General features: G+C 33.0%; 1 protein-coding gene across 2 annotated transcripts in view; it reads left to right on the top strand.

The window, feature by feature from the left end:
- Positions 1 to 21,072, top strand: part of LOC6047551 (hemicentin-2) — an 82,303-nt gene that overhangs the window by 56,539 nt on the left and 4,692 nt on the right. Inside the window, exons 3-5 of one of the 2 annotated variants that reach the window (XM_038262745.1) lie at positions 1,590 to 1,786; positions 20,621 to 20,831; positions 20,904 to 21,006. In XM_038262745.1, the coding sequence (XP_038118673.1) occupies positions 1,590 to 1,786; positions 20,621 to 20,831; positions 20,904 to 21,006 (511 nt within the window). Of the gene's footprint in view, positions 1 to 1,589; positions 1,787 to 20,620; positions 21,007 to 21,072 lie in introns of both variants that reach the window. The other variant, XM_038262744.1, reaches the window with a different exon arrangement.

Raw genomic sequence — 21,072 nt, 5'->3', positions numbered from 1 at the left:
GCTCTTTTTTAAAATTTTGAAGAATTTTTTTTTTAAGAATCGTATGATTTTAAAAGTTATTTCACACTGGACTTTTACAAATTATTTGATAAAAAATTAAAACTGAAAACGAGAAGATGTCCTTGAAAACCATTGGTCTTGGCGGTCTCTATGTCAAGATTTCTACTCGAACCTAAACATTCGAGTAATTAAATGGCATCCAAACTTAAATCTAGGATTGGAAAAATTGCTATTAATTTTAAAATTGCGTTTATTTCTGCAAGAATTGAAATAATGCTGATATTTTATTTGGAGAAAACATTCTGTGAACTCTTTTCTACATTCTGATTTAATTGATAAAGTCTATAAACGCTAAAGTTGATTTGGACAGAAGGTTTATTTTTCAAAATCTCTAAACTATTCAGAAGATTTTTGATAATATTATGCAATTTGAAATGCTCAAATTTGTATTCCAGTAGTACTTTAATTTATAATCAGTTGTAAAGTGAAAAATATTTTTATGTTGTTTTAAAAAATAATTTATTTGTTTTTTTTATAGGCATTGAAATATTTGAAATTGCATTTTCAATTCTCAAAAACAAATTTAATACTACATTTTTTGGAAATTCAATAAATTATATTTATAACAAAAATCATGCCATGTTGGGCCGGTTCTTTCAAAAAGACTGAAGTTTTAAAAAGAACCGCGATTCTTTTTTTGTAAGCCACGGTTCTTTCGCTCTTTTCAGTGAATCGGCTCTTTGAGCGGTTCGCTCTTTTTTGCCCACCTCTAAAATTTACCAAATCAACCAAAATGGTCAAGCCTATCAAAATGATCAAATTGATCAAAATGGCGAAAATGATCAAAATGGCTAAATGTATCCAAATGGGCAAAACGACCAAAATCACCAATACGAGCTAAAATGACTAAAATAACCAAAACGACAAAAAATGTCATATCGATCAAAATTGACAATTACAGTCCAGACTCGATTATTCGCAGGTTGTTATGAGCCTTCGGTAATCAAATCACGAACAAAAAAAAAGTTTTTTTTTATGTTTTTTTATTTCTTTTTTTTACATCAAATTCGAATTCTGCGACCCAATTTGAGTCAAATTTGAGTGTTTGATTGAAATGATCGTAAATCAAGATGATCAAAATCCTTTCAAACTTTTTAAAACTTTACATAAGCAAAAAAAAATATTTATAGAATTTGAAATCAACCCTAACATTTGATGTAGTCTAAAATAAGTAGTTTAAGGCATTTTAAAACTAAATTATTTATTTTACGATTTGGAAACCTTGTTATTTTTTAGCAGCGATACCGAACAAACGCTGATCAAGATTAATCTTTCTGATATCTCTAAATTCATTTTACAAAAATGCATAATATATGTAAGAACATCTTAGATATTCTAAGCATTTACATTTCAACAACAAAGTATCAAATTCAGCTCATCTTTAAGATTCCCTGATGCAATTCAGTGTATTTAAATATCATAAAAAAAAGTCCAATTTAAATATCCTCTTATCTCTGCCGACGCAATCGTGCAGTTTCAGATTTTTAATGGCCCAATTTCTTCTTCTTCTCCCCCTCCCCCCCCCCCAGGAATCACGCCGCCCCCGGGTGGCCCCGCGGGAGTCGCCGGCGCCGCGGACGACGCCGAGGACACCCCGTACACGGCGGCCATCCTCGGCACCGACAATAAGCCCTACTTTGACGACGTCAGCCCGCGGAACGTCACGACGGTGGTGGACGACATGGCCGTGCTCAAGTGCCGCGTCAAGCACAAGGGCAACCGAACGGTAAGTGTGTCCGGGAGAAGTCTCCGGAGTTCGATAATTGCAGCCGCCGGACCCCCCACGGGAAGGTTTTGATCCGACCGTTCTTGGTGGGTTGTTTTCATCCGGTGGCGCGGAAATTACGACCGGAATAAAAATAAAACGCTGAAAAAGTCGGTTGATGGGGAACGGTGGGGTTGATTTATGATTTTTTTTAAATAAATAATTGCATTGAAAAATTAGAACTATTTTCTGTTTATATTTTTTATTAAACTTCATATTTCAAGTTGATCCCACTGATTTTCAAAAAAAATATAATAAATTTAATTTTTGAGAACACATCGTGAGCGTTGCCAAAAGAAGTGACAAATGACGGTCCTCAATTAATGGTGTCTCTGTGACGGAGCTTGCAAAGCTTAGCGAATAGTCAAAGACGTTAAATTTTCCCTTTTGACCCAAATTGGGCATTGACGATGGTCGTGCAAATGAACTCCGAACTGGAGAGACGTTTTCGGATGAACAACTTTAACTGCGCTTCTAATGGCGGGATGAATCGAAACTATTAAAGTTTATGACTTTTGCTTTGATGGTTTTTTTTCTGGAAGGACCTTACAGTCTATTATTTTTTTTTTACTTTTTCTGCAAGTTATTTTTTAAGCTACTTTTTTCGTTGTCTTGTTTCCTACTTAAAAGCAATTTAGATTTTTTTAATCGAAGATGGCGGCCAAAACGGCGGTAATGAAATACGGCCCAGGGTCGATTATACGATGCTTCGATTATCGGAAGTTTCGATTATATTATCCGAAGTTCGATTATCTGAAGGTTTGTATGGAACTTTTTTTTTATTTTCTCACTTTTGACCTAAAATTTGAGTTCTGTGACCCCTTTTTAGTCAAAATTTTATAGCTGATGGCCTATTAAATTGAAAAATGCCTTTTTTCCAAATTTCATCAACACCATTATGGCCGCCATCTTGGATTTAAAAATTCTAAATCACTTTTGAGAAGTTTAGATGTCAAACATGAGGTCAACAACCAAAAAAAAGACAGTGAAAAACTTTTTTTTGTGATTCGTTTATCCGAAGTGAAATTTTGCCAAGGTCTTCAGATAATCGAGTCAGGACTGTATTGAAAAATGCATTTTGTAATTAAATAGGGCATCAACAATTAAATTTTGACTGAAAAGGGATCACAGAACTCGAATTTTATGTCAAAAGCAAGAAAATTAAAAAAAAAAACAGAAAAAATGTTCGGATTATCGAGTCTGGACTGTACCATGTTGAATAAAGTATGACGAAAAATGGCATCTTTTGAGCTAGCATACAAGATGATTAAAATGTAATCGGCAGTTATAAAAATCTTGATTTTTCAAAAAGGTCGAAAATAAATGATTTTTGGCCTTTTTTAATATTAGGGTTGATTTAAAAATATTGATAATATTATTAATGAAGAGCATAACTAAATTCACAGTTCTTTAATTTTTTGACATTGATAATCGGACTCATGTTTGCCAAGTTAATGTAAATTAAAAGTTCAACGAGATACAGCAATTCCACGTCAAACAGGAAGGATTTAAACAAAAAGTGCTCCGATTTGGCTCAAATTTAACATGGAGTCAAAATAATAAGATCCGTATTTTTTTTTTGTTTGGCGATTAGGGTACTCCTATCTGAATTAGAGTGGTTCATAAAATGAAGTTTTTCGTCAATTTTTGACGAAACTATTATTTATGAAGTGAATTTATGGGAAATTCTCTGATCTCCTGAAAAAATATTGTTTAGATCCGGTTTCACGTCTTCAAAAAAAAAAAATCTTTGGGTGAATCTCAAAAACGGTACACGCATGCACATTTGATTATACATCTTCATCATCAAAATATGCTTTAAGATTTTGTTCATATTTTTTTTAGAAAATTGGCAACCCTACCAATGATTTTTACCAAGTTGTGCCATCACTCAAAAGATGACATTGTGTGTCGTTTATAAGAAATTCAGAATTAAAATTTAAAAAAATGTTCGAAAAGTCGAATGTTAAAATGGTTTTTTATAGTGCAGCTGTTTTTTATTTAAGAAAGCCTAAACAAAACCTACAACTTTGCCGAAGATTCCAAACCGATCCGGATACCTGTTCTCAAGGTACAGATTTTTGAATATTTGAATAACCATTTTGACTGAAAAGAAAAAGAAAAAGTTCACACAAAATATCATTCATGTAAAAAAAAGCTCATTCTTGGGAGAATCTCTTATTATTGTAAAAAATAACCCCTACATTTGAAATGGCCAAAACGACTCAGAAAGGTTTTTTTTTAATGTTACAACCAAGGTTGTTAATCGATAGAATTATCGGCGATAATTTTATCGTCTAACGATAACGTTGATGATTATCGTTATCGTCATCGTTATTCCGATAATTCTATCGGCGATAATCTTATCGCCGATAACGGACGATAACTCACTTTTAAAATCGTTTTTAAATTGGCTTAGTCCATCAATATCATATAAATTTTTTATTGCATTTGCTTACAATATATTTTTTGATAATGCAGTAAGTTTCAAAGCATAAATACAAAAAAAATATCACAAAATACCGTATTTTTTTGAAACTACTCAAATTTTCATAATTTGAAATATAGGTATCATAAGAAGCGAAATTTTACCTCAATTTTCACCGTTTAAGATTTTTTTGAATAAAATACTAAAATATTCACAAACTACCGTATTTTCTCAAAAATACATGCTCAAATTTCTAAAAGTTCGCAATATGGGTGTGACACGATTCGAAAATTATGCTAGCATTCTCTGTTTTAGAGGTTTTTTTTTTGTATTTCACTCAAAAATCTCTAAAACAGTGTAGAATAATTCGCTTCGTTTGATACCCATATTGCGAATTATGAAACTTTTAGTACTTAATAAAAAAGGTATTTTTTGTAAATTTCAGTATTTTATTCAAAAAACTCTTAAACAGTGAAAAAGCATTCCAAATTTTAAATCGTTTTACACCCATGTTGCGAATGATAATTTTTTTAGTATTTTCGAGAAAATACGGTATTTTGTGACAATTTTAGCAATTCTTTAAAAAAAAACTCTATAGCAGCGAAAATTCAGGTAAAATTTCGCCTCGTTTTAAAAAAAAAATGAGTGCTTAAAAAACGGTATTTTGTGAAAATTTCAGTATTTCATTCCAAAAAATAAACTCTGAAACAATGAAAATACATGCCAAATTTTGAATCGTTTGACATCCATATTGCGAATTTTGTAATTGTAATTGTAATTGTAATTTTAAAAATTCTAGTTTTTTCGAGAAAATACCTGTTACCTTTACAACCAACTTTATTTGCATCTATTGTGATAAATGCCTTATACACAGTTGAAAGGATCCCTCAAAACTCTGTACTGCACTTACAAAACTACTGTTAGTCGATAAACTAAAGAAATAAACTGAATAGATTGTATTGTAAAAAAATAAAAAATACGGTATTTTTCTAAACTGGTTGAAATGCACGCAAAATTTGTGGATCGTTTAGTTCCCATATTGCGAATAATAAATTTTTCAGTATTTTCGAGAAAATTCGGTATTTTGTGAAAACTTCAATATTTCATTCACAGAACAGAGAAAATGTAAGCAAAATTTCGAATCGTTTGATACCCATTTTGCGAATTATGGAAATTTAAGTACTTTCAAAAAACAAAACATTTTGGGAAAATTTTAGAATATCATTCTTAAAACTCTAAAACTGTGAAAATGCATGCAAAATTTCGAATCGTTTGACCTCCATATTGCGAATCATAGATATTAGAGTATTTTAGAGAAAATACGGTATTTTGTGAAAATTTTAGTATTTCATAAAAAAAAACTCTAGAACAGTGAAAATGCAATTTTTGTAAATTTTTGTACTTTCCAAAAAAATGCATTTTGTGAAAATTTTAGTATTGCATTAAAAATCACTAAAACAACAAAAATGCACCCATATTGCGAATTATAAATTTTTTTGTATTTTCGAGAAAATACGTTATTTTGTGAAAAGTTCAGTATTTCATTCACAGAACTCTAAAACATTGAAAATGTAAGCAAAATTTCAAATTGTTTGATACCCATATTGCAAATCATGAAAATTTTAGTACTTTCCAACAAAAAAGGCATTTTGTGATAATTTTAGTATTTCAAGCAAAATTTTAAATCGTTCAATACCCATATTGCAAACTTTGAAAATTTGAGTATTTTCGAGAAAATACAATATTTTGTGATTTTTTAAACGTTTTTATACTTTGAAACTTACCATATTATCAAAAACCCGATTTAATATCACCAAAAGTGAAATAGAGCCTTTCTTACAAAATGATGAAACTCCGATAAATATATTGGTGCAATTAATTTTTCTGAAACAAAATGATACCACCCAGTGAGAATTTGACCTACAGCTTCGAATATTTTTAAGGCTAAACCTGGAATACCATTTTTTTTTAATTTCAGGGGTACATTATTGGTCGCAAGGTATTAAAATTTAATTAAGAAAAACATATTGGATTGACATTATTAGAAAAATATAAAGGGTACTCAGTCTTTAATGTTAGTCTATGATTAAATTAAAAATTATATATCGCTATTGCACTTTGTCGATCTATTATTGACAAATTGTCGATCTTTCGAGCGAGAACGTATCGGGACTTCAAATTTGATGTTCAGTATATGATTCTGTATAAAATCAACAATTTAATAGGAAAAAATAGGGTAAAAATAAGACGAAAAACACTAATATGTCTATATTTCTGGAAATACATTTTGGAAAAGCTTCAAATTTTGGGCCTAAGCAGTTTATGGCGCATGTTTTCGAATGGTTTTTTGTTTAAAACTGAATTCTTGTAATTTGATAGTGTTATCTGTAAAATAGTCCAAAAAAAACTCTAAAAATGGCTTTGACCACATTTATTGGTCGAAAATTGTGAATCGAAAAATAAAATGTTCCTCTCCGACTCCATGGCTACAAATCTGAAATATAAAAATGGTGGGTTTTACGAGCGGTTTTCCAATGATGGAAGACACAAATTTTTAAGAGCGGATACAGACATCGCTCATGTATTTCAGAAAAAGAGCTCTCAAAAATCAGACTTTGAGTTCCGGGTTTCGGGCCAAAATTCAATCGAAAGAGCGCATCCTAACCTTCAATTTAGTAATAGGATTTTTTTTTCTGGGACGACTCCTCGCCGCGCACGAATTTTTTAAGATTTCTGAGAAAAATGTTTTTCCAAAAGCTAACCTTAAACCTTTCTTTTGTTGGAACTTAATTACAGTTTAAGGCTTAGGCATTAAAAAATACTCACTCACTTGAAATTCAAACGATTTGCATTTCAATGCTGTTTGAAAATTCAAAATTTTCTGAAAAAAAGTTTTCTGATCAATTTTAAGATTTGATTTTTATTTATTTAGTTATTTGGCTGACTCATAAAAAATATTAACGTCATCATATCAACTCACTTTTGCGTGATGTAAACTGAACAATAAACTAATTTAAACATCATGACAAACTACAATCAACAAAGTCGTGTTCTCAATTCCGTGCATTATAACATAACGCGAAAATGAGCGAGCTCGTTGACGAAAGCGTTTATGCTAATATTAATTAATACCTGGTAAAATGTTGTAAGCCTTCATGACGGGGTGGCGGCACTGCAGCACTGCACTCTGCTACGGCCAGTATTTACGTCAATATCATGTGATTACACACACAATTTGTTGCTAAATATCAATTTGCTACACGCAAACCAAAGCGGACACGTAACACATACATTGTTTAAATTTGATTCGAACAAGCTGATTACATTTAACAATGAAACATCGTAAATTTTGCGTGAAACATTTTTTTCATCTCAAAATTGGAACAATTTGCAAGCTGTCCAGAGTTGGGACAACTTTGTGTTCTTCGTCGCCATAAATTTCACCTCACGACGTCGTCGTGGTGACATTTTGCAATCACTTTTGGACGGCGCCAATTCCCCACCCGAATGCCAATAAATTTGACCAAAAGAAAGTCACACACACACATTAAAATAAATCACGCTGCCAGGGTGGAAAGAAAATTGGTTGAAAGTTCAAACATTTTTCAAACCGGGGGTGACAACATTCGGATGGATAAAACACACGTGGGTTTAATTAAATGTGTATGGATTTTATTGAACGAGAACAAATAAAAGGTTTTTTTGGGAAATGGTATGATTGATTGCACAACAACCACCGAAATCAATTCGATCATATTACAGAAGGGTAGTGTTTACACCGGGTTTAACCCTGTGACGCTCATGTTTACTCCTGAGCAGGGCTGCGGAGTCGGGTCAAATTTCAAACGACTCCGATTCCGGCCTACCAACTCTAGCCAACTTCGAATCCGACTCCAACACCTACGCAGTATTAAATTTGTATTATTAACATCACTCTCATGTTTAGTGACAATTGCGCGAATACCGTAAAACGGAGTAATATTTTTGTTTGGGGTGACTTTGAAAGGTTTCTCAACTGCATTTTGCATGTTTGAAACAAAAATAAAAACAACTTCAGATTTAAACACATTTTAAGTAGGACCATTTTCCAAGTAAGTTCAAAATTTCACTCATTTTATTATTAGATTATAAATGAGCTCCACACATATTTAATTGTTATTTTTTTCATTAAAACATAAAAAGAAACCTTACCTGCATGATCGATGTGACAAATGAAATAAATTTGCCAACTCACACATCAACAATCAACCTTGGTTTTGAAATATACCATTATCGTTTTCGTATTTAAACAAGTTGAATTTTTTTGAAGAAACTAACCCTCTACTGCCCAATTTTTTCCGATTTTTTTTATTTTTTCCATGTTTCCGAAAAACTTTACTTCTCTTGTTTTATGTTTTTCTTGTTTTATTATGTTTGTTTTTGGTAGTATTTGGCCTATTCTACCACCTAATATAATTACATTTTGCCTATCGAATTTTTTCACGTTTTTACAGTCACTTTTTCAATTTTTTGCATGTTTTTCACATTTTCTGCTATAGAATGGTTCCATCATCATTTAAATTGCAAAAAAATGCGTAGAGGCATAGTCTGGGAAAAATAAGAAATGATAGTAAAAAACACGGCCAAAGTTGACCCCTAAAAAAATAACATTTTAAAAACATTTGAAAAGTCACATAAAACAAGTTAAACTTCAAAAAACGGAAAATTTCGAAAATTTTGAAAGTTCTTCTTTTTAATGCTTTTAAAAGATCAAAAATCGGTTGTAAAATTATTTTTTGGCGTTTTTTTAGATCGAACCCCGTCTAAAGGCGGGTTTAGGTTGTAGAAGGTTAATACAATAAACTATAATATACACAAAATTGAGAATTTTTTAATTGCTGAAAATGATTAAAAAATATTTACAACGGCCTAAATTGTAAATAAAATAACCTTCACATCATTTATATTTTTTTGCCTTCCTCACTGAGGTAAGACTATAATCCTGCTCTAAAAATGAACTTTTCATCAAAAGCTTAAAGACCCACCTTCATGTATACATATCGACTCAGAATCGAAAACTGAACAAATACCTGTGTGTATGTGTGTATGTGACCAATGATGTCACTAAGTTTTCTCAGCACTGGCTGAACCGATTTTGACCAAACCGGTTGCATTCGACTTGGTTTAGGGTCCCATACTTCGCTATTGAATTGTTAGAAATTTCGATAACTAGTTCTTAAGTTATGTATAAAAATGTGTTTTCACATAAATTCGGATCTCAATTAAATGTATGTAATCAATGTCCAGATCCATCATCCGACTCATCATTGGTTAGATAATTGAAAGACCTTTCTAACAAGTCCACAACATTGAATAACTGGCAACCCTGTCTGGAGTTATGTCCACTTAAGTGATATTTATGTATTTTTTTTAAATATATGTAAACGATGTCCGTATCCATCATCCAACCTATCGTTGGTTCCAACTAGTTCAAAACATTGAAGAACTGGCAACCCTGTATCGAGTTATTACCACTTATGTTATATCTGTGTACTTATATTTCTTAAAAAAAAGCTGAAGTATGTGTCCAAACCACTCATTTTACCCATTTTTGGTCAAAAGCGAGGAAGGCATCAACCACATAGGTGGATTAATTTAGTATTTTTTTAATTTTTAAAAATTCACAAAAAAAAATTTAGAAGTTTTGAAAATTACAGAATTGTTGAGAGTTTTTCGTATTATAAAAAGTTTTAAAAGTTCAAAAAAAAAAATCTTCGGAATTTTAAGGTGTCTTTGGACTTTTTGAATTTTTATAATTTATTAAAAATTTTAAATCCAAAGTACCTTTTTAAAAAAGGTCCTTTAAGCTATTGTGTTTCATAATTTAATGATACCTTTAGAAAAAACTTTCAATATGTTTCGAAAATTAAGATTTTTTGTAGAATTTTAGTATCTTTAAAATTTACAAATAAATAGTTTTTTTTAATATTCAAAATTTTAAATTTTCAGAGTTTTGATATTTTTATGATTTTTTTTTAAATTATTTCAAGGGAATTTATTTTTTTTGAATATAACTATTTTTATAGCTGTTTAATCTTCCGTAGTAACTAATTTTCATGTTATTTTTTTTAATGTTCAGAAACATTACAATTTTTGGGGTTAAAAAAAATCATCATATTTATTTGAATTTTTAGAACTTTTGGGAATTATGAGGACTTTAAGAAATTGAAATATTTAAAAATTATCAAATAAATTGCTATTTTGAAATATTTAAGAGATTTTTAAAATAAAGTTTGTCAAGCATAAAAATCAGTTTGGGTAAGAAAGGATTAACAGGTTATCATTAAGTGTTAAAAGTGTTAATACAAAAATGCTTCAAAAACATAACGGCTTCTGATAACCAATTTGCGATTCAAAATTTTAAAATAAAATGAATGAAAAATATATAAAAGCTCTGCGAACTGACCTGCATTACACAATAAACAAATTTCTCTGTAAAATCGCATGCAAAAACATGTACGGAAGAAAAAAATTGCATACCCTGAAAATAGCAACAATTGAATTTCTCATTAACCATGCAATTTTTCAACCTTGATTTATACTGAATGTTATGTTATTACCGTTAAAACTTTGTCTAAATTTGTTGATCCAGATACGAGTAATGTAGAAAAACGAAAAAAAAATATCGGTTTTGCACAGTAAAAAAAATTGTGTAAATTTGGAGGGTTGAATATAACCTCTTTAATGATGCAGTTCTAACTCAATTAAGACCCTTCCAGATGCAATATGCCAAAAAAAAGTGGGACATTTCATATCGTTTTGGTTTCAAACGTTCTCTGATAAGCGATGTGTCGAATCCGCCACAGAGATGTTACTAACTCTGACATGTTGATCCAATAAATTTGTCATGATAAACCTTTCTTCCTCTGCACATTTTCTACAACTTTTCATCAAAAGCTCATCCAAACTCAATCTCGCTTCAGAACAGCACCTAATTAAATCAACCTTGTCGTCACAAAACGCCCTTTGTGTCTGCCAAATATTACCTTTCGCCCAAGCAATGCGCCCTCGACACTAATTAGCCCCTGCAGATAAGTCACGTACTCTCGAAACCAGTTTCCAATCAATTGATTATAGCCTTTTTACTCCGTTCTCCCCCTGCCTCCTTCAACAAGGCCACTAAAAATTGATAACCCCCCCAACCCTGCTAAACCGACTTGGCAAAAGTCATCAACCGGAAGCAAGCCCAGCAAAATTAATCTCCGCCGTCACTAAACCCCGCAAATTCATCTTTCTAGCTAGTTCAAACAAAGTATCATCTTTGCTGTCGAAGATTAAATCAAAGCGACTATAAATTGTGTGCGCGCGGCGCTAATTAATTGGCCCCATTCGGGCCTTTTTCTTCGGTTCTCGGAGCTCATTTTACGATTACTGGCAGCACTGCAAAAAAGATTGAAAACCATCGCCAAGGCGCCATCAACTGCGCTTAAATCCACGCATTAAACATTGGGCTCGTTACGAGGCTACCTGGGCGCGTAAAAACGAGCCCCGTAAAAAATCAGTGCCCTTCCTCCCCTCAACCTCACTTTTCAGAAGGTAAGTGTCCTCGCTAGTCTGGCGCTGGCAAAATGGCCCAAATCGCACGTACCGTCTATCAACTTGATTCATGATCAATTATCGTGTCGTTTCAAAGTCCTGCGAAGGTCTCTGCTTCTGATGCTGATGCTCCGCACGAAAACTTAAGGGCAGGGGGAATAACGAAAATCCTTGTCTTGTCTGGCGGCGGCGCGCTTGACTGCTTTAGTGTCAACGCGCTGAAATCATCACCCTGGCACGGTGGGATAAAGCGAGTGGAGTTTTTGGTCAAAAAGATATCTGCTGCACTCAAGCAACCAAAACCATCAGTGTTCAAAATTACACACCAAAAATTCCCACTGTCCATTGTTACGAGTCGGCGATCCAGTGCAGACACCATAGACAACACAAAAAAGCGAACATCATATTTCATGCCTCAGGCTATAATAAGCCAATTAAGGTGATAGGCTTACGACAAAACAGTGTTTCGTCCTAGACGGCTAGAGACTGAGAATACACGGGGGAATGATGAGATTTTTTGTTGTTGAAGAGTGATTGCAATTTAATTGCGCATTGGTCAAACGGTCACGTATTTGTAAGTCAATGGCGAATCTGAAAACTATAAACATAGAAATGAGATATAATGTTTGCAAGAAATGCATTTGTTGCCGATCTCTATCCATAATAAAAATTAAATAATTTGAAATGTTAAAAATTTTATTAAACAGCAATTCTATGTGAAACCAGCAGGATTCAGATAAAAAGTGCTCCAATTTGGCTCAAAACTAGCATGGAAGTTCCTTGGTCAAATTAACTAGAACAAAAATCAGAATTGAATCAAAAATGAAAAAATTTCAGCATTTCAATCCAACTAAAAGTACCATGCTTCTCCATCGAAATGAGTTCCCAGTACATTTTGCTGGAGAAGCATGGTGCTTTATGTTCAATTAATGTACAGTCATGCCCCGGTTTTGCACGCATCGATTTTGCACTGCCCCGGTTTTGATTCGTTCAGCTGCCTCGGCACAGAGCTTATGGGATTTTGGCTATATGGGAGATATTGGCTATAGTCTATGAAAAATCATACTAACGTCAAAAAATTATAGTGTTTCGGAATCGGAATGATTCCAAAAAATTTCCTGTATTTTGGAAATGTTGCTCGAAAAAATACTCAAAATTATTGTTTTTTGCCTGATTTGAAATTAATGATAGGGATTTTTCATACATTTCAAATGCAATAACTTTTTTTGAAAATACTAACATTTTTCACAAATTAATGTATTATTGAAAAAAATACACAAAAATTATAGTTTTTAATAAAATGGGTATCAAACGATCGGGATTTTTTCATACATTTCGAATGTTATAACACATTTTTTTGAAAATACTAAAAATTTTCACAAACCTACCTATTTAAAAAAAAAATACTAAAAATTTCATTTTTTCACAATAAGGCTATCAAACATTTTTTGAAAATGGGTAATTCTCCACCAACTCACACGAAATCAAAAAAAGTTGCCCCGACCCCTCTTCGATTTGCGTGAAACTTTGCTCTAAGGGATTAATTTGGTTCCTGATCACGAATCCGAGGTCCATTTTTTGATATCTCGTGACGATGGGGTGGTACGACCCCTTTAATTTTTTTTGGTTTTTTACTAAGACACGTTTTTTAGTGATTTGTAGCTCGCAACCGTGAAGAGATAGAAATTTGGTGTCAAAGGGACTTTTGTGTAAAATTAGACGCCCGATTTGATGACGTACTCAAAATTCAAAAAAAAAACGTATTTTTCATCAGAAAAAAATAAAAAAATAGTTTTAAAATCGCTGCCATTTCCCGTTACTCAACTGTCAAAAATCGTGAGACTTGTCATTTTATGGGAAATTTTATGTACTTTTCAAATCTGAAATAACCCAGAAGGGTCATTTTTTCATTGAAAACAAAATTTTTCATTTTAAAATTACGAGTTTTTTTCTAACTTTGCAGGGTTACATGTAACAATAATCTACAAAGTTGTAGAGCAGACAAAAAGAAAAATGTTGATATAAAGACATGAGGGGTTTGTATGTATTCTTCTCGAGTTATCAGAATTTTACAAAAAAGTTTTTTTGGAAAAGTTATGATTTTGACCATTTTTGACCAGTTTTTCGAATTTTTAACCCCTAAAACTTAATCGTGTGCTTTTGAAAGTATTTTTTCGGAAAGTTCAGCTAATTTTGCATAAGGATGACCCCTTGGACGATTGTTGTGGCTTGTGTACGTAATTTTGTAAACATTTTGTATGTGGGGATTTTTCAAAAATAAAAAAAAAACAAACCGGATACACTCACTCAAAAAAAATAAATCGAAAAACTGGTCAAAAATGGTCAAAATCATAACTTTTTCAAAAACATTTTTGTAAAATTCTGATAACTCGAGAAGAATACATACAAACCCCTCATGTCTTTATATCAACATTTTTGTTTTTGTCTGCTCTACAACTTTGTAGAACATTGTTACACTCTCAAATGTAACCCTGCAAAGTTAGAAAAAACACGTCATTTTAAAATGAAAATTTTTGTTCTTAATGAAAAAATGACCCTTCTGGGTTATTTCAGATTCAAAAAGAACATTAAATTTCCCATAAAATGACATTTCTCACGATTTCGAGAGTTGAGTAACGGGAAATGGCAGCGATTTTAAAACTATTTTTTTATTTTTTTTTTTTGATGAAAAATGCGTTTTTTGGAATTTTGAGTTCGCCATCAAATCGGGCGTCTAATTTTACACAAATTTTTACATCAAATTTCTATCTCTTCACGGTTGCGAGCTACAAATCACTGAAAAACGTGTCTTAGTAAAAAACAGAAAAATGAAAGGGGTCGTACCGCCCCACCGTCACGAGATATCGAAAAATGGACCTCGGATTCGTGATCAGGAACCAAATTAACCCCTAAGAGCAAAGTTTCACGCAAATCGAAGAGGGTTCGGGCAACTTTTTCCTATTTCGTGTGAGGAATCTATGACATTTCCCCGAAACCCATATTACCGAAGGGACATTTCCCCGAATGCCACTTCCCCGAAAAGACACTTCCCCTAATAGTCATTTCCCCGAATTCCATTTACCCGAATTTTCCATTTCCCCTAATCGTCCACATCCCCGAATGCCATTTTCCCGAATGGGCCACAATCCCGAATGCCACTTACCCGATTAGTCGTATCCCTGAATATTCATTTCCCTGAATGCCATTTCCCCGAACGCGGTCAAGCGGAAATGCCCGGTGCCCGGCGCGCGCGCGCTCCTGGGCACCGGGCATTTCTTCGAAATAGCATTTTAAGAAAAAAATTGATGGCAATTTTAACACATCAAACTACTTATAATATTTCTTGAAAGGTTCGTATTGGCCTTGAATGATCAACTTTCTTTTGGCTTCATTCAGAACAGACGTAGCATTTTAGGGAAGGGGTGTTGAAAGGTTTGATAATATTCATTCAAATACAATGAATATTGTTACAGACTTTTTTTCATATATTCTCAAAACAAATACTTTTTTCTTATAGACATGATAATAACAATGCAATAGAAGTTTTGTTTTCTTTTATGATTCAAAAAACATACCGTGCGATTTTCGTAGTACAGAACCCCGTTCACACTGATCATTTTATTCACATTGCTGGTTTGGGATTTGGCGAAGAGTATAATCATTAGGGTGGGTACGGATTTTGAAAAGTTCTCAGATCAAGTTCTGGTGTGGTTCCCCTTGTAGGGCATACCCAAAGGGACTCTCACGCCAAATTTCAGCTCATTTGGTTGAAAACTGGCTTGTCTCAAGCGGGTTCAAGTTTACATGGGATTTACTATGGGGAATTTTGAATTTTCGTTCATTCGCTCCTACAGGCCTGGGGGAAACATGAAGAAACTTCTAGGATGGCCAGAAATGAGCGGAACCGTCTGGAGAACAACTTTTCCTAAGAGACCAGGTCGATTCGTTCAACCCCCATCGTGCTCAACGGCAATACATCCGGGGTTTTCGGAACCAACGGTTTTCCCCAGAAAAGCATCAATTTTTCCTTAGCATGCTATGAATGCTTGATGAACATCGCGACGCCACATGTCAAACAGCTACCACGTGGACTAGCATCGCCTATAAAAAATTACTTTTTATTACTTTTTGAACCATAGAATTATCATTCATGGTGATCAGGATACTATATAGCTGTATTCTGAACCTCCAAATAAGAAAAAAAAACTGTTATGGTGCAAATTTTACAATCACGTGGTAGCTGTTTGACACGTGGCGTCGCGCTGTTCATCAAGCATTCATAGCATGCTAAGGAAAAATTGATGCTTTTCTGGGGAAAACCGTTGGTTCCGAAAACCCCGGATGTATTGCCGTTGAGCTCGATGGGGGTTGAACGAATCGACCTGGTCTCTTAGGGAAAGTTGTTCTCCAGACGGTTCCGCTCATTTCTGGCCATCCTAGAAGTTTCTACATGTTTCCCCCAGGCCTGTAGGAGCGAATGAACGAAAATTCAAAATTTCCCATAGTAAATCCCATGTAAACTTGAACCCGCTTGAGACAAGCCAGTTTTCAACCAAATGAGCTGAAATTTGGCGTGAGAGTCCCTTTGGGTATGCCCTACAAAGGGAATCACACCAGAACTTGATCTGAGAACTTTTCAAAATCCGTACCCACCCTAAAATCATCATAAACTCTAAATAAAATTTGTACCAGCCTTATGTACCTATTTGTTCGATTTTTGGGTTCTTGAACAAAATTCGAAAAAAGACAAATTTCTCAAAAACAACATCTAGGTAATTATGCGGTTGAATACAAATGTTAATTGAACAAAAAAAAATCTAGTACAGTCCAGACTCGATTATCTGAAGGCCTCGGAAAAAAATCACTTAGGATAATCGAAACTACGGATTAAAACTTTTAAATCCAAGATGGCGGTCAATATGGCGGTGTTGAAATATTGAAAAAATGCATTTTATTATTTAATAGGCAATCAACTATTCAAATTTGACTAAAATGGGGTTGCAGAACTCAAATTTGATGTTTAAAACAAGAAAAAGAAAAAACAAAAATGTTGTTCGTAATTCGATTATCCGAAGTCCCATACAAACCTTCGGATAATCGAACTTCGATATTCGAAACTTCGGATAATCGAATCTGGACTGTAATTGGGTCCTAAAATGAAAATTAAATTTGTGATATTATTGTTCACAACGATAAAGCTTTTTTTCTAAGTACAATGACCCTTTGAACGACCGCAAAGGATTTAAAATGGATTTTTAATTCAATTTTAAAAAAAAATCACTACACGGCCCTTCTTGGTAGAAAAGCTGACAGCTCGTTCCAAGGGGACCATAGTTGATCCATCGAAAAAATGTTGTCTTGTCAATAACTTTTTTTTCATAAAAATAAAAAAAAAACGTTATCAGAAATGGTTTTTAATCGTGTTTACCGTTGTTCATAAAAAATTACAAAGGGCTTTACTACCCAATTTACAACATTTAATCAACAGCATACCCGAAAAAGCTGTTTGTTCGGTAAAATTGAGAAAGAAAATAACTGTTAGTCATGGAAAAAGGCTTGAGCGAAAATGATGATTAGGATTAGGATGATATGAAAAATCGGCAAAATTTAAATTTAAATAAACAACAACTGGCGTAAGTGTCACTTCGGAGAAACGGCATTCGGGGAAATGGCCGATTAGGGGAAATGGCATTCGGGGATATAGCCGATTAGGGGAAATGATATTCGGGGAAATGGCATTCGGGGATGTGGCTGATTAGGGGAAGTGGTATTCGGGAATGTGGTCAATTAGGGGATATGATTTTCGGGGAAATGGCATTCGGGGAAATGTCATTCGGGGAAATGAGCTAGACCCCGTGTGAGTTGGTGGAGAATTACCCATTTTCAAAAAAATCAAAAACTTAGTATTTCCGAAAAAATACTCTAATTTTTTCAACTTGGGTATCAAATGATTGAGATTTTTTCATACGTTTCGAATATAGTATCATTTTTTTTAAATAATCAAAAATTTCATGAAACTCAGTGTTTATTATTCAAAAATACGTAATTTTGTGAACATTTTGAGTATTTTCAAAAAAATTTGTTGTTACATTCGAAATGTATGAAAAAGTCCAAATTATTTGATACACACATTACAAAAAACTGAAATTTTGGATTTTTTTTTCAAAAATACTTAGTTTTGTGAAAATATTTAGCATTTTTAAAAAGTCTTGTTGTAACTTTCGAAATGTACGAAAAATTCCTAATCATTTAATACCAATATTGCAAAAAAATAATTTACTGTATTTTTTTCAAAAATACATAGTTTTGTGAACATTTTGAGTATTACAAAAAAATGTTGTTATTCAATTCCAAATGTATGAAAAAGTTGACACCCATATTGCAAACAACGGAAATTTTGAGCATTTTTTCGAAAATACGTAATTTTGTGAAAAGGTTGGGTATTTTCAAAAAAAAAACTTGTTATTACATTAGAAAAGTATAAAAAAAAACCCCAATCATTTAATACCAATATTGCAAATAACTGAAATTAGAGTATTTTTTCCGATGATACGTAATTTTGTGATTTTTTTTTAGTATTTTCAAAAAAATGTTGTTATTTTATTCCAAATATATGAAAAAGTCCAGATTATTTCATACCTATATTGAAAAACTGATATTTGGAATATTTTTTCCGAAAATACGTAGTTTTGTTCGAAATGTATGACAAAAACACGATCATTTGATACCCACATTGCAATAAGAAATATTTTGAGGTTTTTTTAGAGTAAATATTTGCATTTTCAAAATACAGGAAAAATACTTTTTTTGAGAAAATTTCCCTTGTATCGAAAATCTCTTTCTTGAGAAGAGATTTTCTGATCGGTTTGGTATCTTCGGCAAAGTTGCAGGTTATGATTTGGACTATTTATTTAGATAAAAACTGTATTTTTTTTACTAGTTTGGTATCACGAAAACTTTAAAAAATAGATTAACTTTGCCATTTAGGCCATTTCCACTTTTTGCCATGTTTCAGATTTTTTGAGAAAACCCACCAAGTTTAAGTCATTTTTGGTTAAAATTTTCAGTAAATGTTCTTTTTTCTTGTGGTTTTCTACAGATGCACGAGGAAAAATTATAAATATTAAATATATTTATCCAAAGAAAATCACAAAATTTCATATTACAGAAAATTTATTGAATCCACTAAAAAGATGATTTTCAATCAGTCCTGAAAATTTCATGAAGATAAAATTGAGTTAGAGACGAATTTAAGCTCAACATTTTGTCGTGCGTAAAGCGGACTATCAAACTTTCTGAGCGTTTTTCTCGAAACACCGAGTTGATTTACGGGTGCCACGATATATCGAGATGGAATGGACCAAATTGGCTGAAATTCAGGGTAAAGACTCTCAACACATATCCTGTGTGCATGACGAAGCTTGATTTTAAAATTTAGCTTAAAAAAAAACAAAAATCAAAAACCGTCTGATTTTTTATGAAAAACACATATTTTTATTTAAAAACGTTTTTTGAAAATCGGCCTTCGTCAGCACACAGAACCGGTTTAACGAGTCTTCACTAAAATTTTGAGACGATTTGGTCAAGGCAGTGTTGAGATATCGTGGCACCCATTTTTTGAAACTGCTATCTTCAAATAGCTATATCTCGGAAATGATACAACCAAATGACTTCAAATTTGTTTTGATAATAGATGAAAATGTATTTTTTAATGCCCTGAAAACAGTTTTTTTTAATTAAGTGTGAGCTCACACCAACATCTGACTTTTTTGACGATTAACATGCATGTAACCCCTTAAATAAAATTAAAGTCGTTGCAAATATTTTCAAAAGATAATGTCACCTCCGCCCCCTCCTTTCTTCAAAGTCGGCCTTAATAATCAGGGGGCAAAAAATATATTTTCAGAAAACTTCAAAATTATAAAGAAAACTAATGTTTAATCAACTGAAAAATGCATTCCCTGCCATTACAATCAATTTCATGAAATTAAATGATAAAAATGTGCAGTCTCACGAAAAGTTTTTATTTTTGCGAAAAAAAAATCCATGAATACATCGATATTTTGAAAACTAATGTTTGGAAAGCAACTGGACGCGTGTGAAATGCATTTGGAAAAACTTTTTCCATCCCAATGCTGAAACCTAGGCTTATTATTTAAATTTTTACCATCTACACGGCTCTTTCGTGGCAGTTTAATCAGTTTTTGAAAATTTGAAGTTTAGACCTATTTTCAAAAAATAACAGTTACAGTAATTTTTTTACTACGAAATACAAAAATGTATACATAACAAACGCATTTCAAATGTCATTTTCTTGTACAGTTGGCTCAATGCACACAAAAATGGCTTAAAAAAGCCAAAAATAACATGTCTAAAAAGTATTGTTGAAATCGGAGAGGGTCGGGTACAAAAGTATCGGAAAAATTCCTGATTTGAGCTGGAATTGGTGATTTTTTTTTATTAAAAGTTTGTACCTGCAGATTTGTGACCATAACTCATGCTTGACAAGCCCTGAAATTTTGGTTGAAAAAACAGAATATTTCTTCTAGTTAAATTTATATTGAAGGTTGCACTAAGGGTTGTTGAAGTAAAACCCCTGAGAGTAAAAAAAAACACAAAAACAGTTTTTTTGAATGTCAACAAAATTACATCCTACGTTCTAGTTTTCTGATCTAGCCAAATCATTTTAAAATTTCTTAATGAACGCTATCATGGAAATGACACCTGAACTCTATTGAAGCAAAATTAATGGTAATGTAATCCATATCCTGCTTCTCTTCTTCTCTCGACAGGTGTCCTGGATGCGCAAGAAGGACCTGCACATCCTGACGTCCAGCACGCACACGTACACCGGCGATCAGCGCTTTTCCGTGCACCACCCGCCGGACTCGGACGACTGGGATCTGCGGATTTCGTACGCCCAGCCGCGCGACTCGGGAATTTACGAGTGCCAGGTCAACACGGAGCCCAAGATCAACCTGGCCGTGTTTCTGCATGTCACCGGTGGGTTTGATTTTTTTTTTTGCAAGCTGAACTGTCAAAATTTATTGGATTTCCCCTTTTCTATTCTCACAGCTGCTCGGGCTAAAATCCTTGGTTCCCAGGAGGCTCACGTTCGCAAGGGCAGCACCATTTCACTGTCGTGTGTGGTCAACTTCCATGCCCCCTCGATAACATGGTACGAAAAAACTTGGAAAATTTTAAATTTTCACGTTTTTCTAACTTAACATTTTATTTTCTAATT

Source organism: Culex quinquefasciatus, chromosome 3, assembly GCF_015732765.1.
Source record: "Culex quinquefasciatus strain JHB chromosome 3, VPISU_Cqui_1.0_pri_paternal, whole genome shotgun sequence".
NCBI classification, from domain to species: domain Eukaryota; kingdom Metazoa; phylum Arthropoda; class Insecta; order Diptera; family Culicidae; genus Culex; species Culex quinquefasciatus.
The sequence above is the reverse complement of the archived record's forward strand: the minus strand, read 5'-3'. Positions and strand labels throughout refer to the sequence as shown.